This window comes from Chiloscyllium plagiosum, unplaced genomic scaffold, assembly GCF_037043375.1.
Source record: "Chiloscyllium plagiosum isolate Xiang-an unplaced genomic scaffold, Cpla_swu_hap1 HiC_scaffold_10, whole genome shotgun sequence".
NCBI classification, from domain to species: Eukaryota; Metazoa; Chordata; class Chondrichthyes; order Orectolobiformes; family Hemiscylliidae; genus Chiloscyllium; species Chiloscyllium plagiosum.
This window is the reverse complement of record NW_028270148.1, coordinates 72,047,633-72,070,171: the sequence shown is the minus strand read 5'-3', so window position 1 is coordinate 72,070,171 and position 22,539 is coordinate 72,047,633. Positions and strand designations below refer to the sequence as shown.

General features: G+C 39.7%; 1 protein-coding gene across 4 annotated transcripts in view; it reads right to left on the bottom strand.

Moving 5' to 3' along the window:
* Positions 1-22,539, bottom strand: part of cnksr3 (cnksr family member 3) — a 191,389-nt gene that overhangs the window by 37,280 nt on the left and 131,570 nt on the right. For all 4 annotated transcript variants that reach the window (XM_087991445.1, XM_087991444.1, XM_043696124.2 and 1 more), the window contains exons 5-7: positions 18,634-18,675; positions 16,424-16,543; positions 8,210-8,269 (exon numbers count right to left, since the gene is read on the bottom strand). In XM_087991445.1, the coding sequence (XP_087847571.1) occupies positions 8,210-8,269; positions 16,424-16,543; positions 18,634-18,675 (222 nt within the window). The remainder of the gene's footprint in view (positions 1-8,209; positions 8,270-16,423; positions 16,544-18,633; positions 18,676-22,539) is intronic.

Below are 22,539 nucleotides of genomic sequence, written 5' to 3'. Positions count from 1 at the left end.
ACTTAAATATATGCAGTACACAAAACAAGATGAATGAGCTTGTACTGCAGACTGAAACTGGCAGGCAGATGGGCAGAGAAGGTGGGGTTGTCTTGTCACTAAGAAACAAAATTAGATCAATAGCAAGGGATATGGAGTCCGAAGATATAGAACCTGCGCTGAGAGTGACGAGGAACCACAGAAGGGAAAAAAAAGCTCTATACAAGCCTCCTAGCAGTAGGTAGGATGTGGAGAACGGAAGAAGTCAGGCATAGAAAAGACATGTTGTGGTTCTGTTCGCCGAGCTGGGAATTTGTGTTGCAGACGTTTCGTCCCCTGTCTAGGTGACATCCTCAGTGCTTGGGAGCCTCCTGTGAAGCGCTTCTGTGATGTTTCCTCCAGCATTTATAGTGATTTGTATCTGCCGCTTCCGGTTGTCAGTTCCAGCTGTCCGCTGCAGTGACCGATATATTGGGTCCAGGTCGATGTGTTTGTTGATAGGATCTGTGGATGAGTGCCATGTCTCTAGGAATTCCCTGGCTGTTCTTTGTTTGGCTTGTCCTAAAATAGTAGTGTTGTCCCAGTCGAACTCATGTTGCTTGTCATCTGCGTGTGTGGCTACTAAGGATAGTTGGTCCTTAGTAGACAGAACCACAACAATGCAGGGCAGAGGGTGTTGTACTTAAATATATGCAGTACACAAAACAAGAGCTACAAATTCTTCTCACAAAGATAGAAAAGACATGTAAGAAATGCATTATTACAATAATCATAAGGGACTTCAATATGCAAATGGACTTGTGAAATCAGATCTTAGGAAAATGAATTTATGGAATGCCCCCGAGACTTTTTTTGGAGCAGCTTCTGGTAGAACACACCAGAGAACAGGTAATTCTGGATTTGGTGGTTGAGCGAATTTGAGACAAAGGAACCCAGTAAGGAGCAGTGACCATAATATGGTAGAGTTCACCCTGCAGTTTGAGATGGAGAAGCTGGAATCAGACAGAACGATATTACAACTGAGTAAAGGTAATTTCTAAAGACATGAGGGAGGAGCTGGCCAGAGTTGTTTGAAGCAGGAGACTGGCAGGGAAGATGGTAGAGCAGCAATGGTTGGAGTTGCGGAAGTAATTCGGGAGGCACAGCACAATCATCCCAAGGAAGAAATATTAAGGGGAGCACAAGGCACTGATAGCCAACAAGGCAAGTGAGGGACAGCATAAAAGTAAAAGCATACAAAGTGGTGACGTTTCATGAATTCCTGAGAAGCCTTTTAAAAACCAGCAGAGGATAACTGAAAAAAAAAGCAAAGGGCAATAGTGGTGGTTTGGAGGAGGGGGGGGCAGAGAGTAATTCTGTGGCTATTACTAAGGAGAAGGTGCTGGAGAAGTGGAAAGGTATCACCCATACTAGATGGACTACCTCTGAAGAAGGTAGTTGAGGAGATTGTAGAGGTATTAGTGGTGGCCTTTCAAGAATCACAAGTCAGGGATGGCCCCAGAGGACTGGAAAATGACTGATCTAGTACTCATGTTTAAGGGAGGCAGAACACAGGAAACCTTAGGCCTGACTTTGGTCATCGACAAGACTTTAGAGTCTGTTATTAAGAATGAGATTGTGGAATGCTTGGAAGTGCATGATAAAAATAGCTGAGCCAGTAGGGCTTTATCAAGGAGGGGTTATGGCTGACAAATCTATTAGAATTCTTTGAGGAACCAATGAGCAAATTAGACAAAGGAGAACCAGTGCATGTGATTTATTTGGATTTCAAGGAAGTGACAAAGGCTGCTAAATAAAATAACAGCTCATGGTGTTAGGGGCAAGGTTCTGGCACACAGAGGATTGGCTGACTAGCAGAAGGCAGGGAGTAGAGATAATGGGGTCTTTTTCAGAATGGCATCTGGTGACTGGTGGAGTTCTGCAGGGATCAGTGTCGGGACTACATCTATTCATGACGAAGGAACTGAGGGCATTGTTACTAAGTCTGTAGATGACACAAAGATGGAGGCATAGATAGTGTTGAGCAAGTGGGGAGGCTACAGAAGGATCTGGACAGGTTGGAGAGTGGGCAAAGTGGCAGATGGACTACAATGTGGGAAAGTGTGAGGTTATACACTTTAACAGGAGCAAAAGTGGCATAGTCTACTTTCTAAATGGGGATAGGCTTTGAAAATCTGAAGCACAAGTGGACTTGGGAGCCCTAGTTCAGGATTCTCTTATGGTTAACATGCATATTCAATTGGCAGTTAGGAAGTCAAATGCAATGTTAACATTCATTTCAAGAGAGTTAAAGCACAAGCGAAGAAAGGTACTGCAGAGGCTGTATAAGGTTCTAGTCAGACTGCATTTGGAATATTGTGAGCAGACCCCATATTGAAGGAAGGGTGTGCTGGTTTAGGAGGGGGATACCTCCACAATGCCCCCTATCCTAACCTCAATTTTGCACCTTCCTCTAGTTTCTTTCACCATGTCCTCTGATGCCTTGTTCAAGCTCTTGCCCAATTAGGTCCACTTCTTGCTCCTTTTATCCTACTTTCTATAAGATGCAAACTACCCAAATACCTTTGTGGTTCCATACCAACCAACGTTATGAATGGTGTTCTGAAGAAGAGTGAGGTAGTTGGTTAGCTCGTGGAGCAGCTAGGTTATTGTGCAGATGTTTCATTACCATACTGGGTATCATCATCAGTGAGACTTCCATGAAGTGTTGTTCTGTTTTCTGCTTGGTTTTTTATGTGGGGTCTGTTGGGGTGAGTGTCACTTCCAGGTCTTTTCTGTAGCAGTTTGTACACTGGGTCTATGCGTTTGTTGATTGCCTTTTTGATTGAAAACCAGATTTAAGAACACTCTGGCTCGTCTCTGATTAGCTTGTCCTAGAATGGTTACTTTGTCATAGTAGAATTGACGACCCTCTTGGTCCATCTTTACGGAGATGAGGGAGAGTGGATCATGTCGTTTAGTTGCTAATAGGTGTTTAAATGGATGGCTAATTTTCTTCCATTTTATCCAGTGTGGTGCTTGTTATGGTTGTTGCAAGGGAGTTTGTATACCTTCTTCTGAAGAAGAGTACTATTGCATTTAAAATGGTAACTCTGCTCTCCACAGATGCTGCCAGACCTGCTGTGTTTCTCCAGAACTCTCAGATTTCCAGCATTTTCATATATTTGCTTTTATTATGAATGGCACATTCACTGCAGATATTAGACCCCTCTTCCCATCCACTAGTATACGTCTTTCCTCTGAAAATAAAACCAAATTTGGCCCCTCTGTCCTTCAAAAACAGCCCCATTTCTAATCTCCGTTTTCTCTCTGAATTTCCAGGAGAGATGGTTGCCATTAAATGTATGTTCATCTTTTAAGCAGCTCCATTTTGGAATCTCTCCAGTCTGTTTTTGATCTCACCAAAATAATCTGTGTGCCAAACTTATAAATTACATCTTCTAGGAATATGACAATAGCTCCATGTTACTTGCTGAGATATTTATATCATCGATAGTTACAGGTGAGGTGTCAGAAGACTGGAGGTTGGCAAACGTGGTGCCACTGCTGAAGAAGGGCGGTAAGGACAATCCAGGGAACTATAGACCAGTGAGGTAAAAACAATGACTGCAGATGCTGGAAACCAGATTCTGGATTAGAGTGGTGCAGGAAAAGCACAGCAGTTCAGGCAGCATCCGAGGAGCAGGAGAACTGACGTTTCGGGCAAAAGCCCTTCATCAGGAATACCATGTATTTGGAAAGGCAAGGACTGATTAGGCATAGTCAACATGGCTTTGTGCGTGGGAAACCATGTCTCACAAACTTGATTGAGTATTTTGAAGAAGTAACAAAGAGGATTGATGAGGGCAGAGCAGTAGATGTGATCTATATGGACTTCAGTAAGACGTTCGACAAGGTTCCCCATGGGAGACTGATGAGCAAGGTTAGATTTCATGGAATATAAGGAGGAGAACTAGCCATTTGGATACAGAACTGGCTCAAAGGGTGGTGGTGGAGGGTTGTTTTTCAGACTGGAGGCCTGCGACCAGTGGAGTGCCACAAGGATCGCTGCTGGGTCTTCTACTTTTTGAGATTTACATAAATGATTTGGATGCGAGCATAAGAGGTACAGTTAGTAAGTTTGCAGATGACACCAAAATTGGAGGTGTAGTGGACAGCGAAGAGGTACCTCAGATTACAACAGGATCTTAACCAGATGGGCCAATGGGCTGAGAAGTGGCAGATGGAGTTTAGTTCAGATAAATGCGAGGTGCTGCATTTTGGGAAAGCAAATCTGAACAGGACTTATATATTTAATGGTAAGGTCCTTGGGAGTGTTGCTGAACAAAGAGACCTTGAAGTGCAAGTTCACAGCTCCTTGAAAGTGGAGTCGCAGGTAGATAGGTTTGGTATGCTTTCCTTTATTGGTCAGAGTATTGAGTACAGGAGTTGGGAGATCATGTTGCAGCTATACAGGACATTGGTTAGGCCACTGTTGGAATATTGCGTGCAATTCTGGTCTCCTTCCTATCGGAAAGATGTTGTGAAACTTGAAAGGGTTCAGAAAAGATTTACAAGGATGTTGCCAGAGTTGGAGGATTTGAGCTATAGGGAGAGGCTGAACAGGCTGGGGCTGTTTTCCCTGGAGTGGAGGCTAATTTTAAACAAAATTATGAGGGGGCATGGATAGGGTAAACAGGCAAAGTCTTTTCCCTGGGGTCAGGGAGTCCAGAACTAGAGGGCATAGGTTTAGGGTGAGAGGGGAAAGATATAAAAGAGACCTAAGGAGCAACCTTTTCACTCAGAGGGTGGTACGTGTATGGAATGAGCTACCTGAGAAAGTGGTGAAGACTGGTACAATTGCGACATTTAAGAGGCATTTGGATGGGTATAAGAATAGAAAGGGTTTGGAGGGATATGGGCCGGGATATGGGCCTAAAGCAGGAATACAGAATTGAATGCAGTATTTCAGAAGTATTTTGGAGGAGTGGGGAAATGTGACTACAGCTGTTTTCATTGGATTTCCAACAGCTTGCTTGCGTAGTCACATCTACCGCGTTTTTACTTGTAGTGTTGGTTTTCCTGGTGGGACTAAATTGGGTTGGGTTATGTGGTTGGCACGGACGGGTTGAACCGAAGAGTCTGTTTCCATGTTGTACATCTGTATGACTCTATGTCTTCAGGTCCTAACCTCAAATTTCTTTTCCCTTGCTACACTCTTTCCTCCTTTTAAACACATCTTAAACCCTATCTTTTTGACCAGGTCTTAGTCATCTGTCCTGATACCTCATGTGGCTCAATGATGTATTTTGCTTCATAATCCTCCTGTGAAGTCCCTTGTCACAAAAATACAGGTCATTAGAGTCATAGAGATGTACAGCATGGAAACAAACATTTCAGTCCAACTTGTCCATGCCAACTAGATATCCTAAATAAATCTAGTCGCAATTGCCAGCATTTGGCCCATATCCCTCTCAATCCTTCCTATTCACATACCCATCCAGATGCCTTTTAAATGCTGTAATCAGACCAGACTCCACTACATCCTCTGGCAGCTCATTCCATACACACACACTGCCCTCTGTGTGAAAAAGTTGCCCCTTAGGTCCCTTTTATATCTTTTCCATCTCACCTTAAACCTGTACCCTCTAACTCTGGACGCCCCCATTCTGGGGAAAAGACGTTGGCTATTCACCCTATCCATGCTCCTCATGATTTTATAAAAACCTTTATTAGGTCACCCCTTCAGCTTCTGATGCTCCAGGTAAAATAGTCCCAGCCTATTCAGCCTCTCTCTATAGCTCAAACCCTCTGACCCTGTCAACATTCTTGTAAGTCTTGTTCTGAACCCTTTCAAGTTTCACAACATCCACCCTAAAGCAGGAATACAGAATTGAATGCAGTATTTCAGAAGTATTTTGGGGGAGTGGGGAAATGTGACTACAGCTGTTTTCATTGGATTTCCAACAGCTTGCTTGCGTAGTCACATCTACCGCGTTTTTACTTGTAGTGTTGGTTTCCCTGGTAACAAAATGACAAAGGGTGCTCGATTTGATGGATCATTTGGCCGTTGCTAGAGCAGTACTCAAGTTGGGTCAGCGTGTACGACGACAGAAGGAATATGAGATGGCTGTCGACCTGTGTGCGTCACTTACCCTAGGATATTTAAAACAAAGCAAGAGGTGGAATAGCCCTCATGCCATTCTTTCCTGTATCCGGTTGGGTGGACAACCGGGTAAACAACCGCCTTGCACGCACGTTAGTGGCGACGCGTGTGCCAAATGTGTTAACCACAACAGGACGTCGTCGTCAGTGTATACACAAACAGATGAGACCCCTAGTTTGCTCCTTGTAGCAAGTGAGAGTTCCCAAATTTAAATTGCAACGAGAAAGGTGAGCGACCAAACAGAAAGTAACGAGGAGCAGTCCCTTCCCCACAATCCAGGTTTTATTAAATCTAAATTTTTTTTTTATAACTCCAACTATGGGGGTCCTTTGAATTTGAATAATGAGCAAGGAAGTGAGATGAAGTGTAATAACTTAATAGATCCCTGTGTTATGGTATCCAATGGCCAAAATAAAATTAAATGTTGATTTAGTATTTCGGTATCCCATAGATGTCTTTAATTGCCATCAATGCTTAAAATATATTTAATACAATGGGTCAGTATAGAAAACATGTTAAAAGCTGTAAAGGAGTTAAATCAATAAGAGCCACTTGCAGTCAGTGTGGATGGGAAGGAAGCTACTATGCGGTAGCGTGTCACTACTCTAAATGTAATAAGGATAATACAGTTAATTTAGAAGAGACTTTTCAATGCAAGTACTGTCCACTTAAATTTTCCACCAAGATAGGCCTTAGTCAGCATGAAAGGCATAAACACGCTGAAGAAAGAAATGAGAAAAGAAAACAGATGGCTAATATAAACCGTAAATAATGATGAATGTATAAGTAGACAAGGATGTTGGACTAAAGTAGTAGTAGATTTATTAGATAGGCTAGAAAAACAGTTTTCTGGCAGTAAACAAACTAATTGCAGAAGAACTAAAATCTAAAACCGCAAAGCAAATATCATAACCAATGTCCAGTATAGTTGTTAATATGCATTTATTGCTGTGACAATGTTGACAAACAGGGAACAGTCTATGAATTGTCTTGTTGTATTGCACATATAGATTCAGATATCAGCTTAATTAATCAATTTACCTTCACAGATGTATATGATGCACACTCTGATTTCCAAAGTGACTTTACTGCTGTCTCTTGTTGTATAAGGCATTAAGCTCTGAAAGGATTATCGCTGAGGAACGCATTAAGCACCACCCAATATGATCTGATCATATGGATCAGAGTAGAACAGCTCTGAGTCGCAAAGATAGACCTACCATCCTCAATCTCTCTCACTGACATTGGTTTGGTAGTATCAGAAACAATAACCTAAACAATTTTTATCACACAAACTACAATGTTGTTTAAGACAAGAAAATCTGCTCATTAGACTATAAGTGGCTTTCCTGTACTATACTACACCAGTCACACACTAATCCCAACCCAAGAGGAGGATGGTGACAGCAAATCTACCAGACACATCTTTCAAGGTAATGGTTGTCAGGACCCATCACACAACATCTATTACCCAAACACATACAGGACTCCACGGACTGTGGATATGCACAAAAGTATTTGAATAATCAATGTACAGCAAGCTTTATTTTAACCAGCACCTTATGAACTGGCATTCTCGATAAGTTATATACCTCAAACACCAGACGTTTACCATGTTTTTGTGATCACCATGAAGTCAGAGTAGTCAGTGGACGATGCAAGTGAGCAGGCTCTCTGCTGATAAATAATATAAGTTTGTCTTAAATAAAACTTAAGAGCTTGACACTAAGTAATGTATAACAGTGATGTCGATACCCTGTGCATTGGGCTTCTATTACATAGTGTGCATGTTTTTACATTGATTATGTGGACCTCTTGATCAGCCAGCACACCTCCAGTCCCATCAGGGCTGTTTAATTAAAAGTTTGCTGAAGTATAATTTATTTTTGGAAAAAGAACGTGAATTTGCATAATTGAAGACTTGTTAGCTTGCCATCTCTTGTAAGAGAGCTTCAAAGTTTTCAATTAATGCAAATTAGAAGAAAGAAAACACAACTAAAATAAGGCACAATGTACTCTGATTAAAAACCCAAAATCATAGATTTGCCATTCGAAGTTGAAATTATCAGCAAATTTCTTACTCACATTTTCTGTTGTACCAGTAACAACATGCAGTCCATCATATGTTGATTTAATATACATTCCCTAGGAAAAAGGATAAACATTTATTTATTAGAAAGAATAAAACAGGGAAATATCATTCCAGTACAATTACCCATTTAGAAAGCTCACTGTTGTGATTCTGAAATCCTATCTTCACATTTGGAATTTAATACTGTGTACCAAGTAACACACTGAGCCTTTAAATTTCAATGGTACAATTCTCAAATAGACATCTATACCTACTGGAGAAGAGACAAAGCATAATAGATGAACTGAGATAAATAAATAACTTGTGCAAATACTGAGAAAGTCCTACTAGCTGCAGCAATATGGAGATTTAGATGAACCAAATAAACCATAATATTTAGATCTACTTTGGGCATGTTTAAGTTTTTTTTAAATTGTCTAGAACTAACTTGCACTTAGGATGAATGTGGACAAAATTTGAAAGACCCTGTTTCTGAAAACTGTGTTCGGATTCTAAATATATTATTCAAAATATTGCAATTTTGGAGCTGCAGCAGCCCACGACTTTCACTCTCATCAACCTAATGACAATGTATACATACAGTAAGTTGCACAAACACAGCTCAGTTATGCAGCAAACTCAGGGAATAAGTTCATCACTGTACTTTGTTATAGGCCAAATCTCTATTACCCAGGCAAAGTTCAGTCATAAATGCTCAGGTGATGCTCAGTTTGGATTCCAACATCTATAATATTTAGATCTACTTTGGGCATGTTTAAGTTTTTTTTAAATTGTCTAGAACTAACTTGCACTTAGGATGAATGTGGACAAAATTTGAAAGACCCTGTTTCTGAAAACTGTGTTCGGATTCTAAATTGAAATTTAATATACAGGTAGTTCTCCTATAACGCCAAAGTTGTGTTCCAGCAAACCTCGCTTAATAGAAATAATGGGGCCTATGGGAAAAGTGACGTCCTGGGCAAACATCAGTCAGGATTGTTCAGTAATCATCAAACAGTGCAGCACAATGTAAAGCACAGCCTGAATGAAGGTTAACATCATATTTCATTAACACAATACATTCTTAAAAAAAAATGTAAGAAATCTGCACTCTACACATTACCTCTCATATAAAGCTGCTCTATCGGCAACTGACATTGGTGCATACACAGAATGGCTTGAAGACTGGTACTGAAAAACGTGTTGCTGGAAAAGCGCATGTCAAACAGCATCCAAGGAGCAGGAGAATCAACATTTCGGGCATAAGCCCTTCTTCAGTTTCTTGAAGAAGGGCTTATGCCCGAAATGTCGATTCTCCTGCTCCTTGGATGCTGCCTAACCTGCTGCGCTTTTCTAGCAACACATTTTTCAGCTCTGATCTCCCACATCTGCAGTCCTCACTTTCTCCTAGTTGAAGACCGGTACCAAAATCATCACGTGCGGACACTGGAGCATGTGCAGAACAAGAAGAAAATCGGCACATGCACAGAACCAACTGCGTAAACCAATCCCCGCTGGAATCATGTTATTGCAGATAGGAGGTAAGTGTTCTCCAAAATACCATTCCCTAATTCTTCAGTACCATTATAGATAGATTGTGCTGCCGAAATGTGTGTTCTACTGTGTGGAGTTTGCACATTCTCCCCGTGTCTGCGTGGGTTTCCTCCGGGTGCTCCGGTTTCCTCCCACAATCCAAAGATGTGCATATCAGGTGAATTGGCCATGCTAAATTGCCCGTAGTGTTAGGTAATGGGTAAATGTAAGGGTATGGGTGGGTTGCGCTTCGGCAGGTCGGTGTGGACTTGTTGGGCCGAAGGGCCTGTTTCCACACTGTAATGTAATCTAATCTAAAACTACCTGTACAAGAACTGTCCAGAGTTCCCCTCTCTTTTATGAAATAAAACACATAGTAAATAGACAAGTTCATTTACAATGGTTTCCTGGTCTGCAGATCTTGATTTGTTCTGTTGCTGCCTTCCAGATGTAGTCTAAATAGAGTTATCATGGGTGTTCTGCGAAGCAGTAACCTAGTCTGTGTTACATCGCCTCAATGTAGAAGAGACCACATTGTGAGCAGCAAGTAGAGGAGGCTAGATTGAAGTGCAGGTAAATTGCTGCTTCACCTGGAAATTGTGCCTGGGACATTGCACAGTGAGAAACTTATCAAACCTTGTAACAGTGAGAAGGTAAATGGACAAAGGTTTCACCTTTTTCAATTGCATAGAAAGGTACTATGGAAGTGTTGGGAGGAATAGGAGTGGAGCAGAAATGGACCAGAGAAGGTCCCAGAATAGCAGTCCTTGCAGAATGTGATCTCCTGTACATTTGGGAGGTAAATGCAGATTGGGTAACAGCTTTGGGGAACATCTATATTTGGTCTGTAAAAAATGATCTTGAACCTCCAGTTGCCTGTCACTGCAATACACCACCATCCTCCCTTACCAACATTTCTGACATAAGCCTGCTGCAGTGCTCCAACAAACTGGAGAAACATCATTTCATTTTCCTCATAGGTGGTTTATAGCTTTCAGAACTCCAACACTGAGTTGACCGTTTCAGAGTATGAAGATCCCAAGTCTTTGACTATTACCTATTCCCACAAATCCAGATCCTCTCATTAAATGTGCTGCTTTAATTGCTGCCATTAAGACCTATCTAGCTTTTCTTCTTCCCAGGCCAATTATCAACAATCCCTTCGTTTGCCTATCCTTTTCTCTCTCTCTCTCTCTCTCTCTCTGGGCTCCCCCTATCTGCTCACTCCTTTACTACCTCATCCTACATCATCAGTACAAAGACCTTACCTCGCTGATTAATAGTTCAGGAGGAGGTTCACAAGGCTTGAAATGTTAACTCTGCTTTCTCTTCACACATGCTACCAGATCTGCTGAATTTCTACAGCAATTTCTGTTTTTGTTTGCTTTTGACCATTATCCCTGCCAAACGGTGTAGAAATTATTTTGTTCTATAATGGTTTTTCTATTTACACTTCAAACAAAGACCACTAAGATCAAGCATTTTAGTTGCATTTTCATATGCAACCCCAAAGCGTGATTTTAATATTTTTTTAAAAACTGATGAAAATTGATTTATAGAACAAAATTTCCAAAACAAACACTAGCAGACCTTAAACTCTAAGCTCAACTGACACTTCTTGCTAAGAAAAGCATGATTTATTTCCTTTCGCTGATCAAAATGTTAATATATAGGCTGCACCGGGTCCTAAAAACACAAAACAGAAAATTGTCAAAATACCAGCATCATCGGTGAAAGAAATTGAGTTAAAGGTTGCAGATTGAATGTAAACATTTTTCAAAATGATTTCCTAATCTGGCTTTAGTTTCCTCAAATATAGGAAAGTTCATATTGTGAACAGTGTATCAACTTAAAAAGTATGTCAAAATTTCTGTTTCACTTTGAAGAATTGTTTTTTCTCTGTACAGGTGCTGTCAGACTTGAACATTTCCAGTACTTTGTTTTAATTCCAGATTTCTACTCTCTGCAAGTCTTTTGTTTTTGTTTCAGTGTATTCCGCCTTATCAAATGTAATGATAATCGAGAAGACTGTTTCAGATAAAATAAGCTATTCAACTCCTGAAGCAATTTCCTAAAAAGATTCTCTCTAAATAGGCAATCTTTTAATGATTTGCATCAGGCTGCAGGTCATGTGGTGAAGGTATCTGGGTAGAGAGTTCAATGTTTTTGGTCCATATTGTATGACTTGGGAGGGTAACTGAATTATGATTCCTGGACAACTATTAGTGGGACACTCAGAAATGTTACTGAATACCAATGGAAGGCAACTATGGTCTCTCTTGTTGAAGACCAGTGCGTAACATCTGTGATACAGGAATATTGTATGTGACCTCAATGTCACTTGCCACTTTTCAGTCCAGCACTGAATATTGCCAGATCTGTACAGGTAAACATGGGTTGATAAAATACCTGCACAAGCACAAATAGTGCTACTCAACACAATCAGCAACGAACAGCACCAACTCTGACATTACAAGTACTTTTTAATAAAAAGTTTGGACACGTTATCACACACCTCCATAGAAGGTCAGACCCAGACCTTCTGGCCATTTCCACTGCATCACAAGACCCATTCCTCTGAACTTGTATTGCAGATAAGTCATGGATTGAGCAGCTGAAGGTACATTCTCCAATTGCACACTTTCCTTTTGTGCTACTTGATAACATTGCAGATATCCTGAACAATTTTTCACATAGAACAAAACCCAACATTTGTTTTGAAACAATGAGCATAGCTACTTCTGCAGCATAGATCTTTAGCACAAGTGAGATATAAATCAGGGTCCACACCCTTGGGAGCGCCTAGGTACTTAGCAGCTCCCTGATGTCACATGCAACCAGTCAAATTGGCTGAAAACTAATATTTGTTAAGAATGCAAGGACCAGAGGTGGTGACAAATAGGAATCAACCATTCAGCATTTCTGGTTGCAGATTCATGCAAACACTTCAAGCTGAACTTCAAAAGCATCATATTCACAGATGATGTGGCATCTCGGCCTCCTATTTATTAATTGTCCACTAACATTCACATACGGATGTGACAGGGCCGAGGTCCTGATCTGATCCTCAATTTAGGATTGTTACACATTTATAGCGGGAAAATCGACATTTTGGGCAATAGATCTTCATCAGGAATGAGGCAGGGAGCTTCCTGTGTGGAGAGATAAATGGGAGGTGGGGGGGGTGCTGGGGCTGGGGAGAAGGTAGCTAAGAGTGCAATAGGTGGATGGAAATGGGGATGAAGGTGATTGGTCAGAGAGGAGGGTGGAGCGGATAGGTGGGAAGGAAGATTGGCAGGTAGGACAGGTCATGAGGATGTTGCTGAACTGGCAGGTTGGAAGTGGGGTAAGGTGGGGGTGAAAATAAGGAAACTGGTGAAGTTCCCCTTCCCCCCCCCCCCACCTTACCCTAGTTCCAACCAGCCAGCTCAGCAACATCCTCATGAACTGTCCTAACTGCCAATCTTCCTTCCCACCCACCTGTTCCAACTTATCACCTTCATCCTTACCTCCATCCACCTACTACACTCTCAGCTACCTTCTCCCCAGCCCCACTCCCCTCCTATTTATCTCTCCGCCCCGGAGTCTCCTCATAGTCCTGGTGAAGGGCTTTTGCCTGAAATGTCGATTTTCCTGCTCCTCGGATGCTGCCTGACCTGCTGTGCTTTTCCAGCACCACTCTAATCTAGACTCTGATCTCCAGCATCTGCAGCCTTCACTTTTGCCTCGACATTTATAGCATGCTGCTAACTCTCGAGTTGTCATATTGCCATATAGAAACTTCATTTTTGGGTGCATCTGGTGATGATCTGAGTGTGGCTCTACAACCCATTAAATCAGGCTGGTCATCTGGCTAAACTGCCATGAGAGATATGACATGCCACGAGGTAATATATTGTGAGGACATGCATTGCTCAGCATTGAGGCAGACAAGTTTTCACACTGTTCTATTCAGCCTTAATCCATCAGAGTTAGCATGGCACTACTGGAAAATACCAAACCAATGTACACAATGAAGCCTGTCAGTATCGAGGCATTGGGGTGCGGGTGGACATGCGTTAGGTTAGTTGATTACACAGCTAACATCTGCATCTGAATTCTCTACTTTTAGTGTAAATCCAATGTCTGCTCTTTTCCAGATATATTCAGAACCTGGCTCCCCAACCCAATAAAAATATCGTGGCATCTTATCTTGGTTCAGTGAATAATCGCCTAGGATCTGCCTTTGGGTCAAGAACTCAAAAGGCATAAATACAAGAATTAATCTGCATGAGGAATCTTTTGTGGACATTTCTACCAACATCACTGTTGATGCATCTGTGACAATTAGATTGGATAGGTTTAAGGTATGCCATTCCCACTTACTGGTTCTCCTACTACTCTTTGCCAACCCAGTATAGCACCAATATTTTTCTGGACTCAAGCAGCTAAGCCAGTCATAGTACTAGTGACCCACTGTTCTTAATATACATTGAAAGCTCCACGACCAGTATATGTTCCCTCTTCTTACTACACTCATAATCCACTGTTTCAACATGTTCAACAGGACCAATAATGATTCATCATTTGAGGGAGCAAGTTGGACAGTCAACAGCATGTTTTTCCATGTTTTGTCTGAAGCCACATGATTTCATGGGGCCTGGAGTCAATGCAGATAATACTATCCACTTTCCCTTACCTCTAAATCCCTGTACAAACTGACCCACTCCGTTTACCAATCCCCAATATCCTGATGGCACAATTCCTTCTTTTAAGTATGCAAAATTCATTTAAAATGTTACTGTAAATGGAATCTCACCACAAAACTAGAGAATAATCTATCCATAACCTATCTATAAGTATGTTCGATGAACACAAAGATCTTCCAGTTCAAGTGCATACCTTTCAACAATCACGTACAGTTGACATAATCAGATTTTAAATCTCCTAGGGAAGTAAAGAATCCAAGACAATGCATCTACAAATTTCTGCAAAATTCCAGGATAGCAATCTAAAATTACAATCTCCATTCTTTGGCCATGACTAAATGCATTCTACAGGATGGTATTTTCTATCCACTGTTTAACCTATGCATGAATCATTAACCTCTGTCGACCCAATAATTATTAACCAGCAATCCTCTTTAGATGTTTATTGACAAAGGAGAGAAAGAAAGTGAAATGCTAACCCTCTCCTTAACTTTCAGTTTGCAAAGGGAATACCAGATTTAATTTTACAGTATGTTCCTTCCTTAAAGCAACTTTTATTCCATGCTATTATCAGTTTCAATTGTCAAGTCCCAGAAAGCTTACTGAACTTGTGTGCAGCAAATTTGAACATGTAGTTCACTTCGCCAATTGTTGACACTGACCAAAATATGAATATTTTCTTGTCAGCTTCCCATACTCAGCTCACTTTAATGAGTACTTCAGAAACAAAACTTGTGGCTGCATTACCAAAATTCTTTCCCTGTAGAAGTCACTAACCCAATTCCCATCAAAAAGAATGGAAACATTACAGATTCCTGAAATTTTTTTCAGTCTATGATGCTGTAATCCCAGATGGCTATGATCTGGATCTTTCCCAAATACTTTCATACTGAGCGTCTGCTGACTCCTAGCACAGCTGTTAAACATCTTTCACACTCAGGTTAGCAGGGAAAGGCAGAATATCACTACTTCACATACAAACATCCAATTCAAGTAGAACTTGTGACAGCTCTGCAAATTGATTTCTCAAATCAATATACCAGCATTGCAAAATTGAAAATTGTTCAGTTTACAGTAGAGTTATCTTTCTTAACCAGCAATGCCTAAAGTTCACAGAGTTCAACTTCTACTATGCTGGCAAACAAATAATAATGGTAACAGAACTACTGATTAATAGTTATAATCAATCATTTTGTCCGTACCACACCTAGAACTCACAAGGTAAACTATTCTGGTGGATACCTTTAAGAATCATAGATCCCAGCCACCATTTCCCTTTCGAGTATTGTATACACACGTTATTTATTTTCCATTGTGTTTTTGGCCAGCTTCAAGAATATCTGCCATCAATAACTGATTTACTGAGCATTGTGTCTCCACTACTGTCATATGCACCAAGTCACAAGCTACAACTTATAATTAAGATTTCAAAGCCATTTGGAATATTTTTATATAAATTTAACACTAGCAGCTCTCCTGAAATACTGCTGATCCACAAAGCATATTGTTGCAGTCTATTGAAGCCAAGGTGTAGGATGGGAGAATCTGGATGGAGGCCACTGCTGAAGCTTGGCAAAAGCAGATGTTGCATTTCAGTCAGATTGCATTGGGGGTAATGGGTAATTGTTAAATTAAATACACAAATGAGGCATTGGAAGTAGTGGGTCATAATGCCTTAAAAACAAAATTAGAAACTTGAGAATGCTCATACAACTATACTAAAATGTGACAAATAGAATCGCAGGCCACTTCAAGATTCTTCCTACACTTCAAGACGGAACATTTAAAGTTGTCAACCAAGTAGAAGCAACAAAACAGCTAAAACGCAACTGTTTGTTGTGCAATGTAACTGAATAGATATGCAGTGAAATAGTACTAAGATTTTTGGGTTACATGAAAACTAAATAGCTAAATAAAAGTAATCAATTAGAAAGGAAAAACAAGTCACCACCATTACATGGATAAAAAACAAGAAATTGCATATGAAATATTAAATCAATTACTTACCAATCCTTCGCTTGGTTTGATGTTTCTCAACTGAACCTCCTCTAGACAAGCACTCTGGCTTAACAAAGGATCAGATGCAGATCTGATAGTCTGATCACAAATACCATTCAGAACTTTACACTGGGAAAGAAAAAGTTGCAAATTGAACATGTCAAGAATACAGGTCAATTATGTATTTGAATTGAAGAATTCTCTAAGGACACACTAAATTGAAACACATTATTACAATGTCTTCACATATTATATGTGCACTATATAATTAACACTATATAATGTGCTTTTTGTTTGCCATTCTCCAATAGAGTAAAAAATACAACTTTTTTTCTTAAAAAAATGAAAGCTTTATTTGAATGAACATAACATGCGAGACCAAATATTCAAGTCAAATGCTGCAAATTGTGAAATTAGTGGAATTATCTGGGTTACGGCAGCCAGTTCCAGATGCAGTGCAGTGTTAATGAGTTACCATACTCTATTACAATAGAAAAGATCTCCAAACTTAAACCAAAATTTAAAAATCAGTTTTAATTGCTTAGTAAGGGTGGAAGCAAGCAGACAAATTTGACTTTGGGCAAGTGTCGATTTAAAATTTAAAAATACCATAGACTTTAAAAAGGACTTTTGTATGAAATGTGCTCAAAGATTACACTGATCCATCAGAGATTTGAAAAACAGTGAATACATTCCCAATAGTAGAATCTTGCATTCAATTTATTACTAGAAATAGAACTACCCATTCTGGTTAGCAAAGAATGCTACACAAAGAACTGGTAATTTCTCATAAGCTAATTTTACTGGGTGGCTATAACTTTAATTAAAGTAAAGTAAACTAACACTTCAAACATTACACTCACATTGACTAGCACTTCACTGAAGAATGAAGTGCGTAAAAATTACTTAAGAACATATCTGAAGTTGTACTTAAAGTATCAAACATTTACTTTTAAGAACAACTCAAATCAACAGCTACAAAGCAATTCTTTAATGCTTCATTCTAACCCAGATGTCATTAATGGAGATTCAGTCTATTGATACAATATTGTTCAATTTAGGCATATAAGACAGTATTAGATGTATTTTCACTTAAAAATATTGTGTGAGGACATGGGGAGGAAGAGGAGATTAGTGGCAGATGATGATGTTCATTTAACAAGCCACAGCAGGCATAATGAACCAAATGGCTGCCTTCTGCACTATAACAATTCTGTGATACTGTGGATAAATGGATAAAAGTGACATGCTAAATTGGGAAATTTCTGACATTAACTCCCAAATCTATGCTATATGAGCTAATCTTAGCTGGAGCAGAGGTGTAATGAATCTCTAGCAATGGGAAGAATTACAAAGTTTATTTTACTAGCTAGGAATTTCAGCATTACTTAATGTACTCAAATGTAATGTCCTCTCCTTAAAGATGAAGGGTCTATCCACATTTGAGAAAAAAGCACACCAGTCATGGTAATCACTTTTTTCAATATTAGCCAAAATTGGTTTCAGGTTATGGAACGACAAGGGTGGAGGGGAGAAAATTATGTTGATAACTCGAGGTTATCATGCATACTTTTCCTCCCAATAATCGGAGTTCATGTTGATAAGCAACTGCTTCCTTTTCCCTGTCAATTGTCTCAACATGTAGCGTGTATTATAGAGTCATAGAGATGCACAGCACAGATACAGACCCTTCAGTCCAACTTGTCCATACCGACCAGATCCTAACCTAATCTAGGCTCATTTGCCAGCACTTGGCCTACATCCCTCTAAACCCTTCTTATTCATATACCCACCCAGATGCCTTTTACAAGTTGTAATTGTACCAAAATCCACCACTTCTTCTGGCGCTCATTCCATACACACACCACTTTCTGCGTGAAACAGTTGCCCCTTAGGTCCTTTTAAGTTTTTCTCCTCTAACCCTAAACCTGTGCCCTCTAGTTCTGGACACCCCACCCTAGGGAAAAGACCTTGTCTATTAACTTGATCCATGCTCCTAGTGATTTCATAAACCTCAATAAGGTCACCCCTCAGCCTCAGCCTATTCGGCCTCTCCCTATAGCTCAAGCCCTCCAACCCTGGCAACATCCTTGTAAATCTTTTCGGAATCCTTGCAAGTTTCACAACATCCTTCCGATAGGATGGAGAGGATTTAATTACTTTTCAGTTGATTAACATCTGTAACATTATCAAAAGTATAAAAACAAATGAGCACTTACAACATTAATAACACCATCTTCCATTTCAAGAACAGTGGAGTTCTGTCAATAAAAAAATTTGCAAATCAAAAATCAATTAGAGAACAATGAATTATAAAACACATTTTAGGTCACCTATAAGTTGCAAATAAATTCTAATAATGATTTAATAGAAATAGATAAACTATTAATTTTGTAATATTAAGATTACCACAGTGTCTTAATATAATCCTTAAGACAAGTTTTTGGATTTCTGTTGTTCTATTCATTATCATTCTTACTAATGTTGCATTTCCTGTTCATTTTCCTTTAATTAATCCAGATTATTTCCCTGATATCTTTGACATTTAATCACTCTTGTTCTCAATCCTAATTCAGATCTCCTCTTTTGTTCTTCCCATCACTCCTCACTATCAATGTCATATAACCCTCACATTTATACCCTCAATTCTGAAGTCCCAGTCAACACAAAATGTTAACTATTTCTCTCCATACAAATGATGCAAAACTTGAATATTTCCAGCACATGGTTTTTGTTTCAGATTTCCAACATGCATAATATTTTGTTTTTGTGGTTTTCTGATATTTCTGGTTTAACCTGCTGTGTGGTCTCTTCATTGTGATTCTAGAATGATTTTGATTACATGCCTCCCCGAGATTCATCATTCGAAGAATTTAACATTCTGTTGCACCAAGTTAGGCTCTAAACACTGATATATAACCATCTCCTGGAATTCTGCCAGTATTTTAGACATTCTTGCCGAATGATGTTAGCATCTTGTGTCAAAATTCTAATGTCAATGTCATTTCCACAATGCTGTTTTCATGGTTGGTGATCCTTTGTCATTACAATGGTTGGTTTTCCCCCCTTTCTTCAGAGGATAGTTCTTCTGTAAAGCTTGCCCATCAGCTGAGGACATCACTTTTCTCCAGTATTATTCTACCATCTTTTGTTTGGATGTAGTTGCTTCTAGTACAGTAGCTTTTTGAGCTGGTGATCTCCCTTGCTGTGTTATACATTTTTTCACTTTTTCCTTTAGCACTTCATTTTCTTCATCATTTGCTTTCTCCTTTTTTGACTTGCTACATTACATTCCTTTTGTATCAGTTTATCAATATTACATTTTGTGATACCTCTACTCTTGTATTGAAATGATGACAAAATGCAGACAAAGATTTCTTTAGTCATCTTTTTGTTTTATTGGAATACATTTGTGTACTAAGAGCTTTGTTGTACAGATTACACCAAAGCATTTGACAGACTGAGACAAGAACAGAATTTTTGCCATGTTGAAATAACCTGGACACAGAAAGGAAAGATTCACAATTATTTCAGAACTTAGACTGGGACCAAACAGTAGCAGAATAGATAAACCGATATACCAAAAGTGTGACTAGTTGCATTCTGCCTCCATATCTTTTCAATCTTTACAACGAAATGGTTAAGACATCCAGCAGAGTATCAGGATTTTCAATGGATTAACAAAATATAAATTAAGTTTGAGATGTCCAGAAGGCACAGCAAGTTTGGCAGATACAAAGGCTTCTAAACACAATGTTTTGTTGATTTATTCATTCAAGGGATGGGAGTATCGCTGCATAGGCCAAAAGGTACACCTACAATCCTTTGAGAAATGGTACTTTTTCAAAGTGTGTTGGTGGGAGTAAATGGGGAACGAATGACAATGGTGTTGGCCACTTTGTTCTGGATTATGTTGAGCTTTCATAATGCTTTTGGAACTGTGCAAACTCAGGCAAGTAGAGAGTATTCCATCTCACTCTGGACTTGCACCTCATAAGTTGTGGACAGTGTTAGGTGGCAAGTTAGAGTCATAGAGACGTACAGCACGAAAACAGACCCTTCGGTCCAACTCATCGATGCCAACCAGATATCCTAAACTGATCTAGTTCCATTTGCCAGCACTTGGCCTATACCCCACTAAATCCTTCTTATTCATATAACCATCAAGATAACTTTTAAAATGTTGCAATTTTACCAGCCTCCACCATTTCCTCTGGCTGCTCATTCCATACATGTACCACCCTGTGTGAAAATGTTGCCCCTTAGGTTTCTTTTCAATCTTTTCCCTATCACCCTAAACCTATGCCCTCTAGTTCTGGACTCCCCCACCCCAGGGAAAAGACTGTCTCTTTATCCTTTCCATGCCCCTCATGATTTTATAAATCTCTAAAGTCACCCCTCAGCCTCTGACGCTTCAGGGAAAACAGCCCCAGCCTGTTCAGCCTCTTTCTATAGCTCAAGTCCTCCAACCCTGGCAATATCCCTGTAAATCTTTTCTGAACCCTTTCAAGTTTCACAACATCCTTTTAATAGGAAGGAGACCAGAAGTGTGCGCAAAATGCAAAAGTGGCCTAACCAAAGTCCTGTACAGCCACAACATGACCTCCCAACTCCTATACTCAATGCTTTGACTAATAAAGGAAAGGATACCAAACGCCTTCTTCACTGTCCTATCTATCTAACTCCACTTTCAAGGAACTATGAACCTGCACTCTAAGGTCTCTTCGTTCAGCAACAGTCCCCAGGACCTTCCCACTACGTGTGGAAGTCCTACTCTGATTTGCTTTTCCAAAATGCAGTACCTTATAGCCTCTAGTAACAGGAGCAAGTCACAGTGTGTATATGACTGGTCCAGTTCCATTCCTTGTCAATGGTCATCGACGCCGGATGTTGGCATATGGAGATATAGCGTTATAATGACATTGAATGACATGGGGAGTTGATTAGATCATGTCTGGTTGTAGATGGTCATTGCCTGGCACAAGTGCTACTTGCTACATATCAGACTGAACCTGGCATTGTACATGTCTTATTGCAATATGGATATGTTTGTAACGGGAACAGATATGGGTTATCACTACATTGCGGTAGAACCATGTGTGGGGTAATAGCAAAGAAATGGACTGCCTGTATATGATGCATGACAAATATAAATTAATGGAAAATCTCAAAATATCCAGATCAAAGTTAGAAAAGGTGAGCAAATGGCCAATAATGATGTTTATCTTTAAAATGAAATGTATCCAAATACTTTTTGCTCTGATTCTGTTCTTTTTTTCCAACTATTTATTAAATGTGGGGAGTTATTTTCAACGTACTGGAGGTATAGTGACAGTAATCAGCAAATGGCACTGCAATAAATAAATTCAACATCTCAAAAAGGTAAAATTATTACCATTGCTCATAATTATGGGTGAACACAATTGGTAAAAAAAAATTTTGATAGTAGGGGCACAGCTGTGCTGAAAGAGGGGCTTTAAAAAAAAAGGTTGTGCCCTCAAGTGATATGGACTACACCTATCTACAAGCATCAGATGCAGCCTCCTCACACTGGCAAAAGTTTTGCTCAATTATTTTGTAAACTGCAATATGCCTCAGTTTTTAGCAATACAGATCAAAAGATGTGTTTCAAAACGACATTACTCCAGACATAGGGGGATAAAAAAAAAACTTAGTTTGGCCAAATCTTGAGTAATGGAGATTTCATGCAACAGGTGCTGAAAACGTTACAGCCATTTTGTCCAGCACCACTCATTTGATAAGCTGTTCAGCCTTCATGCTCCATCATTGGACAGTGAACCATTCCTAAACTAATGAATATGAAGCCAGCAGCTTAAATCATTCTCTCTTTCAGAAATCCAGTGACTTCAACTCTTGGCACAAAGTAAATGGAACATGTTAAAAATATGCTAAGAATATTTCATTCTCAAAATATGCTGGCTCTATTCATATCAATTCTTTTTCATTTATACATTGCCATTGGTTGAATTAATAATGCATTTTTGATGCTTATATGGAATCTTTGTTTCCACGGCCTTCGCTGTCCCCTTTTGTTTCCCCAAAGTGAAATCATGTGTTGGTCACAGGAGAGAATATGTTAAACAATACTTAGTTTCAATACAGTT